At 42.6% G+C, this 18,354-nt stretch overlaps 2 protein-coding genes across 7 annotated transcripts in view; one reads left to right on the plus strand and one right to left on the minus strand.

Moving 5' to 3' along the window:
* PRMT7 (protein arginine methyltransferase 7) overlaps window positions 1–6,519 on the minus strand; it is a 44,443-nt gene extending 37,924 nt beyond the window's left edge. For 2 of the 5 annotated variants that reach the window (XM_050922697.1, XM_050922692.1), the window contains exons 1-4: window positions 6,119–6,361; window positions 5,521–5,588; window positions 4,759–4,942; window positions 2,487–2,523 (exon numbers count right to left, since the gene is read on the minus strand). In XM_050922697.1, coding sequence (XP_050778654.1) covers window positions 2,487–2,523; window positions 4,759–4,853 — 132 coding nt within the window. In that variant the 5' untranslated portion in view covers window positions 4,854–4,942; window positions 5,521–5,588; window positions 6,119–6,361. Of the gene's footprint in view, window positions 1–2,486; window positions 2,524–4,758; window positions 4,943–5,520; window positions 5,589–6,118; window positions 6,362–6,426 lie in introns of those variants that run through there. The other 3 variants (XM_050922694.1, XM_050922695.1, XM_050922696.1) reach the window with 3 other exon arrangements.
* Window positions 6,520–6,641: 122 nt separating this feature from the next.
* SLC7A6OS (solute carrier family 7 member 6 opposite strand) lies at window positions 6,642–17,641 on the plus strand. Of its 2 annotated transcripts, none has more exons than XM_050922738.1 (5): window positions 6,642–6,833; window positions 8,955–9,338; window positions 14,551–14,754; window positions 15,832–15,970; window positions 16,829–17,641. In XM_050922738.1, exons 1-5 carry the CDS (start codon window positions 6,642–6,644, stop codon window positions 16,951–16,953), a joined length of 1,044 nt encoding a protein of 347 aa, XP_050778695.1. In that variant the 3' UTR covers window positions 16,954–17,641. The 2 variants fall into 2 exon arrangements, with proteins under 2 accessions (XP_050778695.1, XP_050778697.1); XM_050922740.1 differs by lacking the exon at window positions 16,829–17,641 and adding an exon at window positions 16,274–16,820 and having other exon boundaries at window positions 6,658–6,833.
* The last annotated feature ends 713 nt before the right edge of the window (window positions 17,642–18,354 follow it).

Below are 18,354 nucleotides of genomic sequence, written 5' to 3' on the forward strand. Positions count from 1 at the left end.
CCTGATCAACATAGCTATGTCGACCTAACTTTTAAGTGCAGACCAAGCCTCAGTTCTACTGTGGCTATTTTGACATAATTAGAGTACAGCTATTTAATGGCTTTGTCCCATCATCTCCCTCTAAATCTTGGTATTGGAGTGCTGTTACCACTACAGGCATGCTCCTGGAATACATACAGTAGATAATGATATGAATCACTAGGAGACTATTCACCCATAGATGGAGCAGAAAGATCACCAATCCTTTAAGGCATTTTTTTTTTTTTTTAAGTCTTCAACTTATTTTAAGACGTTGTATCACCTCAACTTCTCCCTTAGCATAAACTGGAAGATTTAAGAACACAGCATAAGTGGAGGAGAATAAAAAGAACTTAGTTACAGCCACATATAGGCAGACAAGGCTAGATGGAATTACTGCAGAAACTGAATTTTATAAGATGAGTCTAAAGTGCCCCCTGAAGGTATAACAGAAAATTACATGTCTAAAATCAACATAACCGAAAAGCAGCTCCTCCTTTACTTACCTATCAAGACAAGAGGTGACCCGTCCCTGCTGATGAGGAGTGGGGGGGGTGGGGGGAATGAGGGCAGCAGCTTCAGCAGCATTACTGAGCATGCTCAGTCCATGTGAGCATACTCAGTACAAGCCAAGCAGCAAATCTGCAGGTTGGCCGACCCTGCCTGCCCGCCCGCCCGCCCCCCTCTTCAGTATTTTCCCGTCAAGAGTTGAGAGCATGACTATTACTCATATAAAAGCATCTTTCTACATTCTCTCCTCCTTAACATCAGTTCTTGCAGAAGAAACAGTGTTTCCATCTATCCTAACAAAATGTTTAGAAAAGTTCCCCACCATTACCATATGAGCAACACTGAGCCCTGGAAGCAGTGGCTCATTGGATGCCAGTGCAATTTTTAACACTGTTAATTAGATGTTAGCTAGCCAGCCCTGGTCAGGCTTGAATGGCTATCATTGCAGGATTGGGGCCTGTGACCCAAAAACCCCTTAATGCTAACTGGCAAGGAGGTTATAAGAATATCCTGATTCTGGCTCACCAAAGAATGTCATGTGAGGTGATAAATGAAAGCAATAGTCACATTAGCAGTTGTTAATATCATTGGGAAATGTATGTACAGATACTACTATGGAATTATATATTACTCCTGGGGGCATTCTGCACCAAAAAATTTAAAATTCTGCACCAAAAAAATAAAAATTCTGCACACAATATTTTAAAATTCTGAAAAATTCTGAAAATTGTATTTGTCAAATAAATGTGGAGACTCCAGTATAGCATTTGGGAGAAGAGGCCACTGGCTGCACAGATGTGAGTGATCACAGGTGCACCAGGTGTGGGCAGGCAGGCTCAGCAAGCCAGGACCAAGTGTGGAGGGGTTTAGTGGAGGGGGGGATCAGGTGTGGATTGAGAGGGTTTGGTGTGGGGCAATCTGGGTTCAGGCAGCTCAGTGGGGGATCTGGGTGTGGAGGGCATCTGGGTGCAACGGTAATGGGACTCTGCAGGGAGCTCCAAGTGACGGTGGTACAGGTTCAGTGGGGGGTGGTGACTGGGAAGGATAGAGCTCGGCAGGGGGGTCTGGGTGTGGGGAGCTCAATGGGGGAGTCCAGATGCTGGTGGAGAGGTGCTCAGTGTGGTGGGAATCCAAGGGCAGCTGGTTGAGGCTTGGTGGGCTGGAGATCAAAGTGCTGGTGGCTCATCAGAGTGGTCCAGGTGCAGGAGGAGAGGGGCTCGGCGGGGGAGTTCTGGGTGTGTGTTGGGGCCAGAGGCTTGGCGGAAGGGTCTGAGTATGAGGGATCTGGATGCATGGGGGTTGGGTGGATGGGAGAGCATCTCCCCATACAGTGATCCCTCCCACTGCAGCTAAGGAGCGATGGGTGCAGGAAGCAGAGGGCTGGGGGAGGGGAGACAGGGGAAGAGTTTGCAGAGCTTCCTGCAGCCTGGGGATAAACCTTGGGGTGGATCTGCCCCAGCCCCAGATGCCATACAGGGGCATACAAAGTCCCATCCTCCCCAGCCCAGCCAGGACTAGCTGAGCCCACCACAGGGTAGAAGCCACCAGTCAAATATTCCCCAGCCCCACCCTCTACCTCACTGTGATTTACCTGTGCCGGTTGCCCTAGGCACCCAAAACATACATGACCACTCTTGTGGCTTCCCTTTCCTTCCCCATCAGAAAGTTATTTTTCTGCAGGGAAGCAAAGAAATCTGCAAGGGACATGAATTCTGCACATGCACAATGGTGCAGAATTCTCCCAGGAGTAACAAGCAAGTCTTCCTCACACTGGAGGCAGGAGGTTAACAAGGTAGCTCAGAGTCCTGGGTACCCCAAATATCATCACTGGGTCTTAGAAAGTGCAGATAGCAAAATACTTCAACTTCCAGAGGAACCTGTACAATCATGGAGTGGGAGCTGCTGAGGGGAAGGGAACACGACATTTTTTCACCATTCAAGTTACTTTCTATACTCACTCTGTCTTTGTCATGCAGCATGTCTGCATAGCATGATCTGAAAATAAAACAGAATTTACAGATCAAAGCATTGCATATTAACCACCACAATATAAATTTGTTAGCAGAGAAGAATCATCACTGTGAAGCAATTATTCCTAGTGAGTGAGTAAGTTACTGTGACACAGTGATTTGTCCATTTAAGAGGCTGTTTGATTTTCCCATTTTGAGTGGCATGTATAAATGAATTAATGAGCTATGAATTGTTACATGTAGTATAATTCTTTGTTTTTTTTCTGTTAATTGCTGCAGTATACTCTATCTTGAGCATTCTTAGAAAAATCAGTACAGAGCAAATACATGCACCTATGGGTGAGTTATCATCAACAACTACTAATGACAGAGAATGTCAGATGCAATAGGTTAGTAATTAGGAACTAGGGAAAGAAAACTGTGTCCTCTTTTTATAGACAGCTCTGTAGAAAGGGAGTACTAACCACAGAGCACTGGTTTGGAGCTGGCTAATAAGTCGAAATCCTCATGCTATTTAAAGTGGCACTGATAATACTCTGAGTGATTTTATAACACACATACTCTCTCTCTATATATATATATTGCACATACGTAATCACTCAGGTTATTATCAGTACCAATTTAAATACTACGTGGATCTTAAGGTACCAGCCACTGTATTTTTCCCCCTACACAGACACTCTTCCCCCAACCTGAGGAGGACAAATAAATGCATGGGTTTTTTAATTTGTCTGATTTGAACACCATTTTAAAAAACCCAACAAGCTGATCCAGTCATTTGATCTCTTTGATCATTACTTTCAACTACTAAAAGGTTGTTACAACAATATGATCAATGAGAAACTATTATGGCTGGGATTTTCAGAGGAGCTTGAGAGTCAGATACTTAACTCCCACTAAATGTTGATAGGATTCAGACACTTATTTCACTTCAGTGCCTATCAAAATCTCAGCCTAGATAATCATCCATTAATAAAGGAAATGCTTGGGTGAAGCTACTTCAGTTAGTATTTTTACAACATTCCACTTGGTATAAGTTAAGATACAGGTGAACTTAGCCTAAATAACTGTCTAAATAATAGGAGTACTTGTGGCACCTTAGAGACTAACAAATTTATTTAAGAATAAGCTGTTGTGGGCTAAAACCCACTTCATCAGATGCATGCAGTGGAAAATACAGCAGGTATGTACACACACACGGCCCATTTCCAGCAGTTGACAAGAAGGTGTGAGGAACTGTAGGGGGGAAATTACACAAAATAAATCCATGGGTCATTACACAAAATAAAACTATTTCCCCATCTTGGCTACTACTCTGAAACCTTTTGTTATAGTGTGTATGGTGTCAGAGAAAAACTCAGTTCTCGCTTTTTGTTTGGGTGCAGCAGAGTCAGATACTTTATTCTGTTTAGCAGCTACAACAGGGACAGAGTGCATTAGGACAAAAGGTCTCCCCTTCCTAGACAGGTCTCTCCACAGGTAAACAATTACAGCAAGCATTTACATTTTTGTTACAGACAATAATAAGCAACAGCTGCATTTTGTTTATACATAGGTCATCCTGATATCTTGTTTTTCTCAATTAAGAGAAGCCAGTCTACATATTGTTTTATATACACAAGGTCGAAAAACAACTTCTCACACAGTTCTTTTCCACTCGCCTCACACAATCCTTGCTTCTACAAATCTCATGTTATTAGGGTTACAGTTAGCCTAACTCTTGCTAACAGAGACTGTCATGCATGAAGATCCCCTACAAATCCCTGTCAGTTCTTTCCGTACTTCCACAATGGTAACATCCATTATTTCATGTTCTCTGTGTATATATATCTTCCTACTGTATTTTCCACTGCATGCATCCGATGGAGTGGTTTTTAGCCCACGAAAGCTTATGCTCAAATAAATCTGTTAGTCTCTAAGGTGCCACAATTTCTCCTGTTCTTTTTGCAGATACAGATTAACACAGCTGCTACTCTGAAACCTGTCTAAATAATATTATTAATCCCAGGTTCCACAGGCTTTTTCTGTAAAGGTAAATGTAAGTAACATCTTAATTTCAAATTATTCTTGTTTTAACTAGTGATGTAGAAAGCCTGCTTAGAAAAGTGCTTCCACCCTCCACTCTACTCACTTATAAAGGATACAAACAATTTATTTGAAACTGTTAGCTTCACACTGCATTCATTTTTTTTTATTTTTTTTTTTTACAATTCATTAATCTGCATCTAAGGAGAGGATCAAGTGTTTTCTCCCATCATACCTTGCAATCTCCTGATGGTAGTCATAGTTCTCATCTTCCTCCAACCATTCCACAGAACCTGTGGTTGGATTGGCCCTTCCACAGAAGACCTTCATTGTTTGTATTCTTTGTGTACTGTGAAGACAGTTTTGTGGAGCTGGCTTCAATTCAAATAATTGCAATTTTTTGTCCTGTTATCAGAAACCTGTTTAAACAAAATACAAGTTATGTTATGACATATACTAACTCTTCCTCCTCCCTGTTTTATAGCCTTCATTCCTAAGCATCTCATTAGTAAGGCTGTGAGTCTTTAATGGAGATCCTGGAAGTCACGGATCCCATGACTTTCTGGGACATCTGTGACTTCTGCAGCAGCAGATGCAGCTGACAACAAGGCCACCCAAGCAGCTGATTCCAGAGCAGCAGTCCAGGAGTAGTGGCAGGTCCCTGGGCTGTCCCCGGCCGCAGCAGTGGTGGCGTGCCAGAGCTCTCCGCGGAGCAGCACTAGCGTTGCTGGCACGCCCCACCACCCTCACCCCAGCATCTACGATTTAGTCAGAGGTATTTATAGTACAAGACATGGACAGGTCACATGCCATGATTTTTTGTTTCTTGCCCAAGATCTGTCCATGACTTTTACTAAAAATACCCATGACTAAACTGTAGTCTTACTCATTAGTAACCTCCTTGCTCTTCCATCTTTTGCCTTATTCTATTACACTCTTGATACTTGTAACTTTCTCCCAATCCTTATATGCTATCCTCTCATTTATGATTACTCACTATGATGCACTTCTTCTGTGAACACTACCAATATGACAATCCAGAAGAGAAATATATAAGCAAGTTTTCTAAAGAATAAAATAAAAATACTAGTAGTAAAAGGCTATTTCTAACCTCTGTGAAGCATGCCCCTCATTCACTGTATGATGTCTTTTAATATTTCTTTATCTAATTCAGGGATCAGCAACCTTTCAGAGGTAGTGTGCCCAATCTTCATTTATTCACTCTAATTGAAAGGTTTCACACGCCTGTTATACATTTTAACGTTTTTAGAAGTTCTCTTTCTATAAGTCTTCAATATATAATTAAATTTTGTTGTATGTAAAGTAAATAAGGTTTTTACAATGTTTAAGAAGCTTCGTTTAAAATTAAATTGAAATGCAGAGCCCCCAGACTGGTGACCAGGACCCTGGCAGTGTGAGTGCTACTGAAAATCAGCTCACATGCCGGCTTCGGCACGTGTCATAGGTTGCCTACCCCGATCTAATTCAAAGGATTGGTCCTGCTCTGAGAGGGGGTTGGACTAGATACCGCCTGAGCTCCCTTCCAGCCCTAACACTATGAGTCTACGGACATGGCAGCTGACTGGGGCGCTCACCCGCAGAAACAAGGGGAAGGCGCCTCAGGGCGGGAGTGGGGGAGGGACCCCGCCTCAAGGCCTGGGAGATGGCGGGGGGAGCCCGATAGCTATAAGTGGCCCTAGGACAAGAGCTGCCCGTTCCCGGGAGCAAGGAGGACCCGTGGAGGCGTTACCAGCCCGGAGACCTGCACGGGAGGCGGCCCCGCCTTGCGACGGCGCAGGGAGCCACGGGCATAGCCCAGCTGCGGCCCAACCCAGCCGCCGGGCCGGCTACCGAGCCCCGCCCCTTAGGGCCAGCGCCGCGCGGCGGGGCGGCCGCTCCTTACCGCCCTGTCAGGCGCGAGAACAGCCGGCCACCGTCTTCCCAGACTGCATTGCGGGAAAAAGAACCGCACGCGACCGGAGAGGGGAGAGTCAGGGGGCGGGGCTTCTAGTCCGGACCCTGCCCAATAGCGGGCGGGTTAGTGCATAGTAAAAAGCTCCGCCCCCGGCACCCAAAGGGCGGGGTGCAGCGCTGCTTGTGGCGGGTCTCTATCCCAGCATGCTGCGCGGCCCGGCGGCCGGCATGGAGCGCGCGGCGGTGCTGCGCGTGAAGCGGAAGCGCGGCGGGTCGGAGCCGGCCGAGGCCCTGGTGATCGCCTGCAAGCGGCAGCGCACCGAGCCAGGCCCCGCGGCCCCCCGCGACCCGGTGGAGAAGAGTCTCTTCAAGCTGGTGACCACCGTGTCCTCGCAGGTACCGCAGGGCCGGGCCCAGCGCCGGGGTTCCTGTCCTGGTCCGCCCCCTCCCCCAGCCCAGAGCGGGCTCCGTGGGGCCTCCCCCAGCCCAGAGCGGCTCCATCCCTGGGTTGCGGGGGCTCCCCACAGAGCAACTCCTTTAGTTAGCGGGACCCCGGCCCTGGCCACCCCCCTTGGTTAGCGGGAGCCTCCCTCTCTCCTTTGCCTCCAGGCTGGTCCAATCTGCCTGGCCCCAGAGACCAGCCCGGCAGCGAATAGGGTTTGATGATAGCTCGGTCCCCATCGCACATCTCGTGTCTAACCAGGGCTCTCCTGTTTGGGCGCCGGACACCACTTTGTCCTGCCCATTAAGTTCCTCTGGGTGATGCCGCTGCTCAGTCATTTAATGGTCTGCTCTGTCGGCACCTACAAACCAAGCCCAGAAGAGGGGACAGTCATACTGAAATCTAATCAACATCGAATTCACTTTTTGAGGTTGCTTTGGGTCCTCCACCTGCCTCGAAGTCCCCCTACCCATTTTAATGCTTTTTTATAATCCTGTTTTAAATGTATTTCTTCCCCCATTGTCACCTGTAAGTCCTGTGCAAATATAGAGAAATGTACTGACTAGCTCTCTCTCACCTGAGTGGTGGTAAGGGTCCAGTGTAAAGGGCTAAAATATTTGCGTCTTTCCTGGAGGGATTGAGCCAATGAGTAGTGAGGGGAAAATGTACTTCCACTATTAGGTTCCTTGCTTGTGGACTTCTACCAAGATCAGTTCTCTCTCTGGTACTTTTTGACATCTATAGACAGCCATTAGATGAACTAGTCAGACAAACATGGACTCTGATGTCTGCAATATGTAGATGAGACAGTTCAGCCTATTCTTTACAACATATGACCACCAAGATGGCCCAGGGCTTGGATGAGCTCAGCTCTTTAATGGAAAAATAGCTGGCTGAATGAGTAAGACAGAAGTAGCAAAAAATCCTGTGGCACCTTATAGACTAACAGACGTTTTGGAGCATGAGCTTTCGTGGGTGAATACCCACTTCCTCAGATGCATGGGAAGACAGAAGTGTTGCTAGTGGACAGAGGAAAGCATTTTGAAGAGTTCACAGCCATGGTGTAGTTTCATTTGATTGAAGGTACACACCCACAATTGATCAGTTCAGTGCATAGTTTAAGAAGACTCTTTAATTCCTTGCTGAAATGGTCATGTAGCAGTGTCCATGAGTAACATTTTCTATTATCTCCTATGCCTGGGTGATTGTCTCATCCTGGTGCATGATGACCTCAGTTACCATGCCTTTGTCACCTCTCAGCTGGACTACAACAATGCTTTGTACTGGGCCCCAAAGCCTTCAGTGCCTAGGAAGTTCAAACTACTACAGAATTCTGTAGCATGTCTCCTCAGCAACACAGGCTACCACAAGCATCTTGGACCTCTCCTCTGCACTGGCTTCTCCTTGAACTTCAAATTAAGTTCAAGGTCCTAGCCCTTATTTTTAAAGTACTTCATGGCATGGGCCCAGGATACATAAAAGACCAACTGAAACTCTGGGATGAAGACAGTATTTAACAGCTTCACTCCTCTGGCACAATGGAACTCCCTGCAATGAGGGTAAAGCTCATCTGTGCAGAAGACAGAACTTTCTTGGGGACTAGCCTGACACTGTGGAATGAACTCCCGCAAGTACAAGGACCATCACAAACCTCACCACCTGTCACTTAAAGCATGTTTTTTGACCTTGTCTTCTCTAACAAATGCATAGTAATAACTTTATATTCCAGACAACCCACCGTACCATAACATGATATTCCACAGCGCACACTTCTCCTGAGTGGTGGATAAAAGAACAACAGGACATGTTTATCATGTTGGTTAATGCACTGCTGGAAGACATGCAGATACAATTGTGTGGTATAAGAACCTATATAGAATAAAATAGGTTAGACTGTCAAATGAACGAAGTAAACAACCAGTAATAAATTTTTTGACTTGCATCTTTCAGTTTACTCCAGTCTTGGTAACTTGTAACAATAATATGCACAAAACTCTTTTAGGGAGGAGGGCGATTCTGGTTTTTAAGTCAGTAGTTTTGACCTTCTCCCCCCCCACCCCTTTCTCTCTGTCCAGAATGAGCCTGTTCAGAAGTATGTACAAGAAGCTATTACTCGAGATAAAGCAGCAGAGATTCTGCGACCCTCTTTAGGAAGCACTCAAAGAATCATTCAAGACCTTCGCTCCTCCAAGCAGGTGAAGAGGCAGGAAAACCGGTACCGCATCATAACCAGCCACCGGCCAAACTGTGCTGAAAGAGAAACAATTGCGCTTGACGCAAATGGCGAGGAGACAAATGAGGGTGCCAAACTGGACCCTGAAGCAAACAAAGACACTTCACACCAAGAAAGCACTGCAATTTATGGAAGTTCAAGTTATTTGGGGGAATTCCAGTTGTTTGATGTAGTACAAGAGGAGGAAGTAGAAAGAGATCCCAATATCGCTGCAGCACACACACAGGTTGGTATTGAGACTTGTGCACTACTGACTAGCCAAATTAAATTGCATTTTAGTGCAGTAAAATTGCATAGGTGGGCATACTGGAAAGATTCTTCTGTATTTGTCAGTGATTTTGAATCTGACAGCTGGAGGATTTAACCTAGCCTGAGCAAAATATAAAAGATGCTGGTGAGGTGGGTCTTACTACTTAAGTCCTAGTGAGAAGTGCAGCCTCCTGGAACAACCTGTCTGGCAGAGGTGGGCAAACTATGGCCTGTGGGACCATCATGCCTGGCCCTCGAGCTCCTGGCCAGGGATGCTCATCCCCTGCCCTTCCCCCGCAGCCTCAGCTTGCTGTGCTGTCAGTGCTCTGGGCGGCGGGGCTGCGAGCTCTTGCTGGATAGCAGGGCTGCTAGAGCCGCCAGCCTGCCCTGGTGCTCTGACTGCGCGGTGGCGTGGCTGGCTCAGGGCAGTGCGGCTACCAGTCCTGGCGCTCTGAGCGGCATGATTGGGGTTGAAGAGTGGGGGGTTGGATAAAGAGTAGGGGATTTCGGGGGACAGGAAGCAGGGGCAGTGGGATATGCATGGGAGTCCCAGGGGCCGGTTGGAGCAGTGAGGGCACAGGGAGCAGGGGGGTTGGATGGGGGTGGGCTCCTGGGTTGGCGGTTAGGTAGGGGGGTGGTGAGGGGACAAGGAGCAGTGGATGGGGAAGGGGTTTTGTAGGGGGGCAGATAGGGGGCAGGGGCTGGGCTTTTTGGGGAGGCACAGCCTTCCCTGTCTGGCCCTCCATATGGGTTCGGAACTCCGATGTGGCCCTCGGGCCAAAAAGTTTGCCCACCTCTGCTCTATGGAGTAGGGGAGGGTGCATGGATTTCTACTAGTGTCTTCTCTGGGCCCTAAGTCGAGGTTTAATCTCTCAAATAAGCCTCTGACTAATAGATTTAGAAAACTCAAAGCTTCACCCCGTTTAGTTGCTAGAAATGAGGAGCTCTGTGTGCATGTCCCCAACCCTTCAGAATTCCCTATCATCTGCAGAAAAGGCTGGTGGAGAGAAGAGGCCTCTGCTTCTTTGACTGAGCTTCCTCCTGAATAATAACTCCAGCACCTGATTCTACTGATGCTCATAGTTCCCACAAGCAGCAGCAAAGTGAGATTGATATGGTATTTAAGGACTTTGCTATTTTTAAATAGCAGCTGTGAAACCAATCTGAGCCTTTTTATTTTAACTCTGCTGCTTGACAAGTCGGAGCAGCAGTAGGGGCATCTCCTCTTCCTGTAGACTGAGGAAACACTATCTGTTTTGTTCACGTTTGGAAGATTATTTTAGCAACTCTGAGTAGAAATATTCCAAATTTTTCTGAAATTAATGCTTAGGCCCCTGTGCTTGACACTCTCATAGATGAGTAGAGTTTTTTGAGCTTTGTGTGTTTTTAGTTTGGTAACTTTCATAATCTTGCAGTCATCTTGCAACTTAAAATACAGGTGCAAGAATCTCTGCTCAGTTTCTGGTGGAATTCTAAGTCTGACAAAGTTGTCTGTTTCACATGGTTGCTATATGTACAGTATGTTATGAGTCTTCTAAATTCTTTCATGATTGTGGCATGTAGCAGAATATTGTGCTTTTGTGGGGTGGGAGGAGGGTGATATTGAAGGAAGCATTGTATTATATAGCATATATGAGAATAAACCCATTCAGCATTCCCATTACCAGTGGATCACAGCTCTGAGAAGATGAAAAACTTTCTGTTAGAGAGAGAAGTAAACATCAGTGTGGGCAAGGAGAATGTGGTAACTGAAAAACTTTTAAAAATTATTCTACTGCCAGCAGTAAAAATTGAGCAACTCCTGCTGAAAATGCTGCATCTTGATAAACAGCTGGCAGCTGAGTGCAATAATTCATTTTGATAAGAGTGCTTATTCAAATGATTTTGTTTAGCCTTACACAGCATTCAGTAATATTTGAACAAGTGCTCAAAGTGCATGTTGACTGTTTACAAACAAACATTCTGTTCAGATTAGACTACTTGCAGCTATTGCCCATTTCCCTCAGTCAGCTTCAGTCTTCCCCCCAAAAGCCTAATAAGCATGAGGAAAGCAAGGTGGGAAGGAATAGCGGCTCCCAAAATGTGACTCCGCAGGATTTCTTTTTAGAATAGAAAATAGGAGCTATAATATGCAGTCACAATCTCAGTTTATGCTAGATATGGTCTCATCTGCTTACTCATTTTTGTTCTGGTGTGTGTTTGAGATTGGACCTCAATTCAGTCCTCAGGAGCGGTAGTGGCTTCACCTTTTGACATACAAAAAGGTAGATATGCAACCTGCTCAATTCATTTCTTTTCTCAAATAGTGAAGTGCTATCATTAATGGTTTGGAAATACAAGGCTCCACAAATCAGCTTTGTCCTTCTCTGTTGCATTTAACAGTTGCTTCTGAATTAGAACTTAAAGATTTTTAAAATGCATAGCAGTGCTACCTGACACTGGGCCTGACCAAACAGAGGTAGAAGTATGTCACTACAAAAGCCCAATAGCATTGTTACTAATAAATCTTAATTGCGAGGTGTCTAGGCAAAAAAAAAAAAAAATCAAACCAGGCCAGCATTTGCTTCATTCTCCATTTCCCTCTCCACTTTAATTTTTTCCCCTTCTGTAGACGTAAGGATAATGACGAGAGAGAGAGACTGTCTTACTGGTTTCCCTATTGTCACCTCAGAATTGACTAAATAGTTCAGGAAGCACTTGAACTTGATGGGTGGAATTTCTCTCAAGCACCTGTTCCAGCAAGGGGAGAGTTTGTGCCAATCTAAATGGAATTGAAACAATGGGCCTGCCAAAGCCACAATTTGCAAATGATTCTGGCTATAGGGAAGAATCGACTGGAAAGTGTTTTTTGTTTTGTTTTTTTCTCCTGTGAATGTGGAACACAGAAACAATGGGGCAGACTCAGCAGGTCCAGCAGGCTTTTCCTGTCTTTTGGACTTGTTCATTGTTTTCTGCTGTAAATATGAGACCAATCTCTAAACTTCTGTGTAGGTGTCTTTTTACCTTGTTACATAACTGAACAATTCTACTACAACAGATATTAATGTAATACAACAGTGTCATACTGTACAGAATATTTAATATTCACTTTAAGCATGTGTATCCACTTGCACAACTATATGTATTAAATTCTATCAGAGGCAGACAAACCTTTGTAGTGTATTAACAATTCATTTAATGAGTAATGTGTAAATTGGGGATCTAAGTCTTGATTATAGATTTCATTAATAAAACTGCTTTTTCTTAAAAGCAGTTACCAGCTTTGCAAGGTGAACTCTGGATATTTCCACTTTTTTTTTTTTTCTCAGCAATAAAGATATAAGAAGGCAGTATAACTGCTGGTGATCCACATTTTGGAGGGGGAAGAGGTGTAATATAATTTTTCCATCGCTAATATGAATTTGTACATGGATGGTGGTTCAGAGTGGATTATATTTTAGCCATGGAACACATCCTTATTGTGTACAGAAATATCAATAGCACAGATGACGTTTATAGTGAACATATTAACATTTCCATTGTAAAATATCCATTTTTAGTATGTACCTTGTGCATAATTTTAGTGCTAAGATTCTTTAATATAAAATCTGTTCAGGATCAGGTTTCTTTGAGGAACAGCCTGTGCTTTTTTAAAAAAAGACAATTAGATCAGTCTTTTTTATTTTAACTGAAAGCAATGAGTTTTCAAATGCTTAAACTCTGCCTTCAACTTGCAAATGTCCAAATCACAAAGAATAAACTAGGTGCATTTCTCATCTCAGAATGAGAAAACAAGGGGTGGACAGTATGCCCTTGGAGCCAGTTTCTGATTTTATTTTTTGTGTGTGTTAATAGCTGAATAGATGTGAATTTAAGGCCCAAAATTTTGGAGGGGGAAAGCTTTTTGAAATATTAACATGAAATTGCTTTGCAAATAAATTAATAGATTTCTTGCTAGTATGGAAAACCCACCAACTTTGAACACGTGAAACCCTGAAATGGAAATTGACATCTGTTTTTGTTCAACTTGAATGATGCAAAAAACAAACAATTCTGTTTAATATTAAAGAGCTACTAGTGAGACAAGTTGATAAAGGGGGAGAGCTGATTAGAATATCTCAATAACTGAAGTTTTTATGCAGAGTGTATAGAACTGGTCTTGACCTAACAGAAACAGTCCTTGGATCCTTTCCACAAATAACTTTGAGAGTGTGTGTGTGTGTGTGTGTGCGCGCGCACACACACATACACTTTCAGAATTACCCATGGATAAACCAGACACAAGACAATGACTTTCAACCCATCCAGTTTGCTTTGAATCTGATGTACTAACTCATGTTTCACCTTTAATCCGTTATCTGTTTACACAGCAAAGTAGCAGTAGTTTCAAGCAAGAAAGCAGTTGCTTTTATTTACAGCTGCCTCTACCCTTTATTTTTAAAATGCTGTAGTAGAAAAATCACACTAGTGCTACTGCGTCTCTCTATAGAAGGCCAACCATGGCTTAACTTTGAGAGGGAGACTGTATTTGAATTTCTTCAGGCTACAGTCGTTATTTATGGGTGATATGGAGTCTGAGTTACAGCTGTATGCAAATCTTTCTGCCTAACGAATGTATGAGGAGCCGTCCATCCAAAAACAGAAAAAAACACTAATGAAATTGCTCCCTAAAATAAAATGCTAAAACTGACTGGAAACTGTTTAGTTGGTATGTGGGTTTCTGAACTCCTGCAGATTCACTTTTCAGTAGGTTGACATCTGCCAGCAGTACACTTGGAAATGCCCATTTAAATCAGTATTTCCATTTCTAGGTTGAGGTGTTCTAAATGGATAGATTGGTGAGCTGAGCAAAATGGGTGGATTTTCTATTTAGTGTTCAATGTTTTATTTTCAAATATAAGCTGAAAGTCTCAAATTCTATTAAACTGCTGTGAACACACACTATCCATTAACTATACAGAAAGAAAATGTTTGGGTTATGGAAAGACTCTCCAGTGTACCCTACCCTGCTCCCAGATAGTCATATTGTAACTTATTTGGAGCATCAGCAATCTAAAGCTTTCAATAGTCAAACTTGTAAAATAACTTGAAGAAAGTTTTTACTTTGCCCTATCTGTGGCATTAAGGATAAATGTTTTATTTATAGCTCACTTAAAAACTCACTGTGTGTGACTTCAATGAAATATTGGTGGTGGTTTTTTTGATAACAGAAAACTGATGATCCAGATGCGATTCTTTGCAATGCAGTAGAAATGATCCGTGAGCGTTTAACTGTGTCTGAGAATGATAAAGGATTAGAACACCATGGGAAGGAAGAGGATTATGTTTATGATATTTACTACATGGAAACAGCAACTCCTGGCTGGATCCAGAACATCCTCTCTGTGCAGCCTTACAGACAGGAATATGAACTGGTAAGGACAAGGAAATGAAAAACCAGACTTTATGTAGTAATGAAAGAAGCTAATGGAAACAAACATGCTTCAATTACATTGTCCTAGTCTGAAAATCATGATAATGCAAAATGCCATTTTGCAGCTCAATGACTTTTGTATCAAATATGCTTTTTCTGACTACCAGTCTTGCAAACTCAACCTAGGTTCTTTCCATATTGACAGGGAAAATTATGCCCGACATAACACACCTATATAACTCCATTGTTTTCATTGTGTTTGCACAGGTGTAACTGATTGGAACTTGGTAAACAATGCACAAGCAAGAAAAGAATCTGGGTCATTCATACTTCAGTTGTGTGGTCTCCAGGACTAACAGTAGTCAAACTTGCTTCTTGTTGATGAGCAGCTATGCCTACACAAAAGGTGGCACAAAGAGGGCCAAAATACGGTTGCATAGGCAGCCTTATTTCTGGCATTTCCTAATTTGAGTACTTTAAACGGTTTCAGTCAATTTTTGTGCATTATATATAGTGAGAGAACAGCTGTGCTTCAGTTGTGATGTGATTTCATATTTCAATAGTAGGCACTGTTAAGAAGCTCTTTCATTGCATATCCTCTGATCCATTTTTTCCCTTCACCAAAATTAAACACTGCTTTATCACTTTTCACTTCAAATAGCTAACTTTTTCCTCAAAACTACTATTCATTCAACCACTGAAGTGCAACTGGAGTGGGTGGAATTAATTTTGCAATTTCATCAGTGCCCAAAATAGGTAATGGAGCAACCACATCAGTGGTCTTCTATTAGGATAGTTTTATTTCCTTAACACAGTACTAAACTTTTATTGCATGCACTAACAACATAAGTTATGCCAGACCTGAACAGACTGTGATCTTGCCCATTGAGGCTACAATACATCATTTTAACTCTTGGGTGGTGTCACTGTAACTAAGTATCACTAGCGAATATTTTTTTCTTCCTCATCTTACACTATGTAGACTGATGGAGAAATCACTTAGTTTTTTCCTGTGACTTTTTTCCTCCTCTGACTCTTTTTTCCTCCTCTGAACAGTCCTTTCCCTATTGACATGCAGGTAGATGATGATCATATTTCTGAAGAAATATATGATGATGAAGATGATGAAAACAATGAGAATAACTGGCGTAATGACTATCCTGATGAAGAGGAGTTCCTTCCTGAGGAAGATGAAGACGGAGAAGGAAAAGATGGAGGTATTTCATTGTCAGTACTCCCTGCTCTTCTGCCCATTTAGGGGATGAGGCTTAAATGTTCTGATGGCGTTCACTTTCACTTGTGCTAGCTATAATGTCACAATCTAAGGTGGAATCATTACTGAATGGAGATGTTCTTGGGGAATGGGAGGGCTCATTAAATTGGAGACTTCAAAGGTAGTCTTGAATGATTTGTTCCACAACTATCAGTGGATGATAGGAATAAACTGTTCCTCACTTTCACGTATCTCACACGTGTTCAAGTATTGGCAAGTAGAACTTAACTTCTCAATTCCTTTTAAGTCTTTCAATGTTGTGAAAGCCCATTAGAACTGAGGTGATGGAGACTTCTACAAACTCTTCTTTCCATGAAAAATCTTGAACAAAGGGAAAATACTTCTACCTGGCCCCTCTGTGCCATATGGAGTAACCTGTATTTGTGGATTCTCATTTGATGTTTGTCTTAAATGGATGAACTCATCTTCAGTGGCTGACTGAGGAATTTCTTCATTAGAAATCCTTATCAAGCTGGTTTAACTGTCGAGAGTTGCAGGATAAGGCATATGAGGTTTGGAGATTAATTCAGTTCCTAACTCTTGCCAATGATCTTGGGCAAATCCCATTTTCCTATTAAATTGAGACTTCTTAGCTACATTGAAACCCTCAGTTAAAAGATGATATGTGCAAAGTTAGCATCACTGCCTTGAAAAGGAGTACAACTCAAAACTCATCTGATGCAGAACTTGTAATTCTTTGGCAGAGGGCAGGTTAAGTATTTAATAATTCCTGAACCATAACTGATCTTTAACTACAAAGATTTTAATATGTAGTTTGAAGCATTTATTGTTTTTTCTCTAGAATCTGATGGGAGCTTCAGTGATGAAGATGGCAGGGGTATCAGGAGCAGAACATGGGTCAAATACCACTCTGATATTCTGCAGGAGTTTGAATATGAGGTGGTCCAGGATTTAGATTCTGATTAACGCTAAATCTGAATACTAGCATACTGCCTGCATATTATTCTTGACTTCCCTGCAAAAGTCCAGAAAATTTACTGCTGCTTTTGGTAGCTCTTTATGGAAATGTTAAGGTGAGACCTCAAAGAATGGAAAAGCATTTCCTCCTGGTAAAACAAATAGCTTCCCACTGTTGTATAAAATATCACATTTTAAAAGGAAGCTGTCTTTGTCCATCTGTTGTATCTGTAGAATTGATACTGTATTTGATTATATAGGTTTCCTAACCTGAGCCATTGGGAAAGTAGAAGTCTGCAAAAACTGAACTTTCTGGCATGAAACTTGCTTAAAAAATAATTTTGTACTTAAAATCCAGGAAGCATCTGCAATTTCAAGTTAGTAGTATTTAACTTCATGAGTGAGTGTTAAGTAAAGCAAGTCATTCATAATGTGACTTTTTATCCAGTAGCAAATTTGTTTGAGTGAAAGCTTAACTTTCTAAGTTGAGTATTACAATTATGGCAAGTAGAGGGGCAATCTTGGCTTTAAGAAAGAGCGCTGCATTACTATAAGAGCTACTTTCTCTGTATACATGAAAATGGTCAATCTCTAGACATGTCCTAGGGCTTTTTGGCTAGACACCTTTTCCTTTGTATCACTGAAACAGTAATGTAAAGCATTTATATACTTGAATTTGTAAATAAAAGATTTTTTTAAATTTTGCTGTAACTAGCCATTTCTTTAAAAACTTGGCTTCTCCTTAACTGAGCTAAAAGATTCAAAATGCTGAAATGTAAGCCTTCTGCAGTGAGTAGCTCTAATGGGGATATCAACTTCTATACAGAGCGACAGTCTTTGTATAAATCAATCTAGGACTGTAAGCCTCAGCTGATTAGTATACGCCTGCTTTCATCTGAACTCGGAATGGCAGATCTGAGCAGTACAGTGTTTATTTTGTAAAGAAAAGTGGGTTGGGAAACCCATCTCTCGAATATATAAAGGTGTTATAGGACATTAGCAGTATAATACAATACTATCACGAGGGACTCGGTTTAATTAGTTTTAAGTTACTTTAGTTTGCCATCATCACAGCTGTGGTTCTATTTTTGTTTTTTTAACATTATACTTACTTTCCTAAGTTATTGGACAGACTATTTTGGGGTAACTGTTCTGGTAGCTGGTGCCTATATTGCAGTAGCCCTTTCCCTTCCTGCCTGGTTTAAGGGAATTTATGTAAAACTCATCACTGTCTCAGGGTTGTTATGGCCTTCTCATATCAGCCATTCCCACTGCTGCAGCCGCCACCTTCTAGATTTTAATGGTAAAGTGCTAATAGGGCAGAATTAATTGTCAGTGCACCCAAAAATGGTACTTGAAATCAAGGAAGCAGCAAATACAGTTTTGTGGCTATTTCCCTTAGTCACTACT

The sequence above is a fragment of the Gopherus flavomarginatus genome, chromosome 14 (genome assembly GCF_025201925.1).
Source record: "Gopherus flavomarginatus isolate rGopFla2 chromosome 14, rGopFla2.mat.asm, whole genome shotgun sequence".
Classification (NCBI taxonomy): Eukaryota; Metazoa; Chordata; order Testudines; family Testudinidae; genus Gopherus; species Gopherus flavomarginatus.

Excerpts from the sequence above, each read along its gene's own strand:
- SLC7A6OS (XM_050922738.1), top strand. The coding sequence starts at position 6,642 with ATGCTGCGCGGCCCGGCGGCCGGCATGGAGCGCGCGGCGGTGCTGCGC. Across the intron at positions 6,834-8,954 it reads TGACCACCGTGTCCTCGCAG|AATGAGCCTGTTCAGAAGTA; the intron begins GTACCGCAGGGC and ends CTCTCTGTCCAG. Across the intron at positions 14,755-15,831 it reads ACAGACAGGAATATGAACTG|GTAGATGATGATCATATTTC; the intron begins GTAAGGACAAGG and ends ATTGACATGCAG.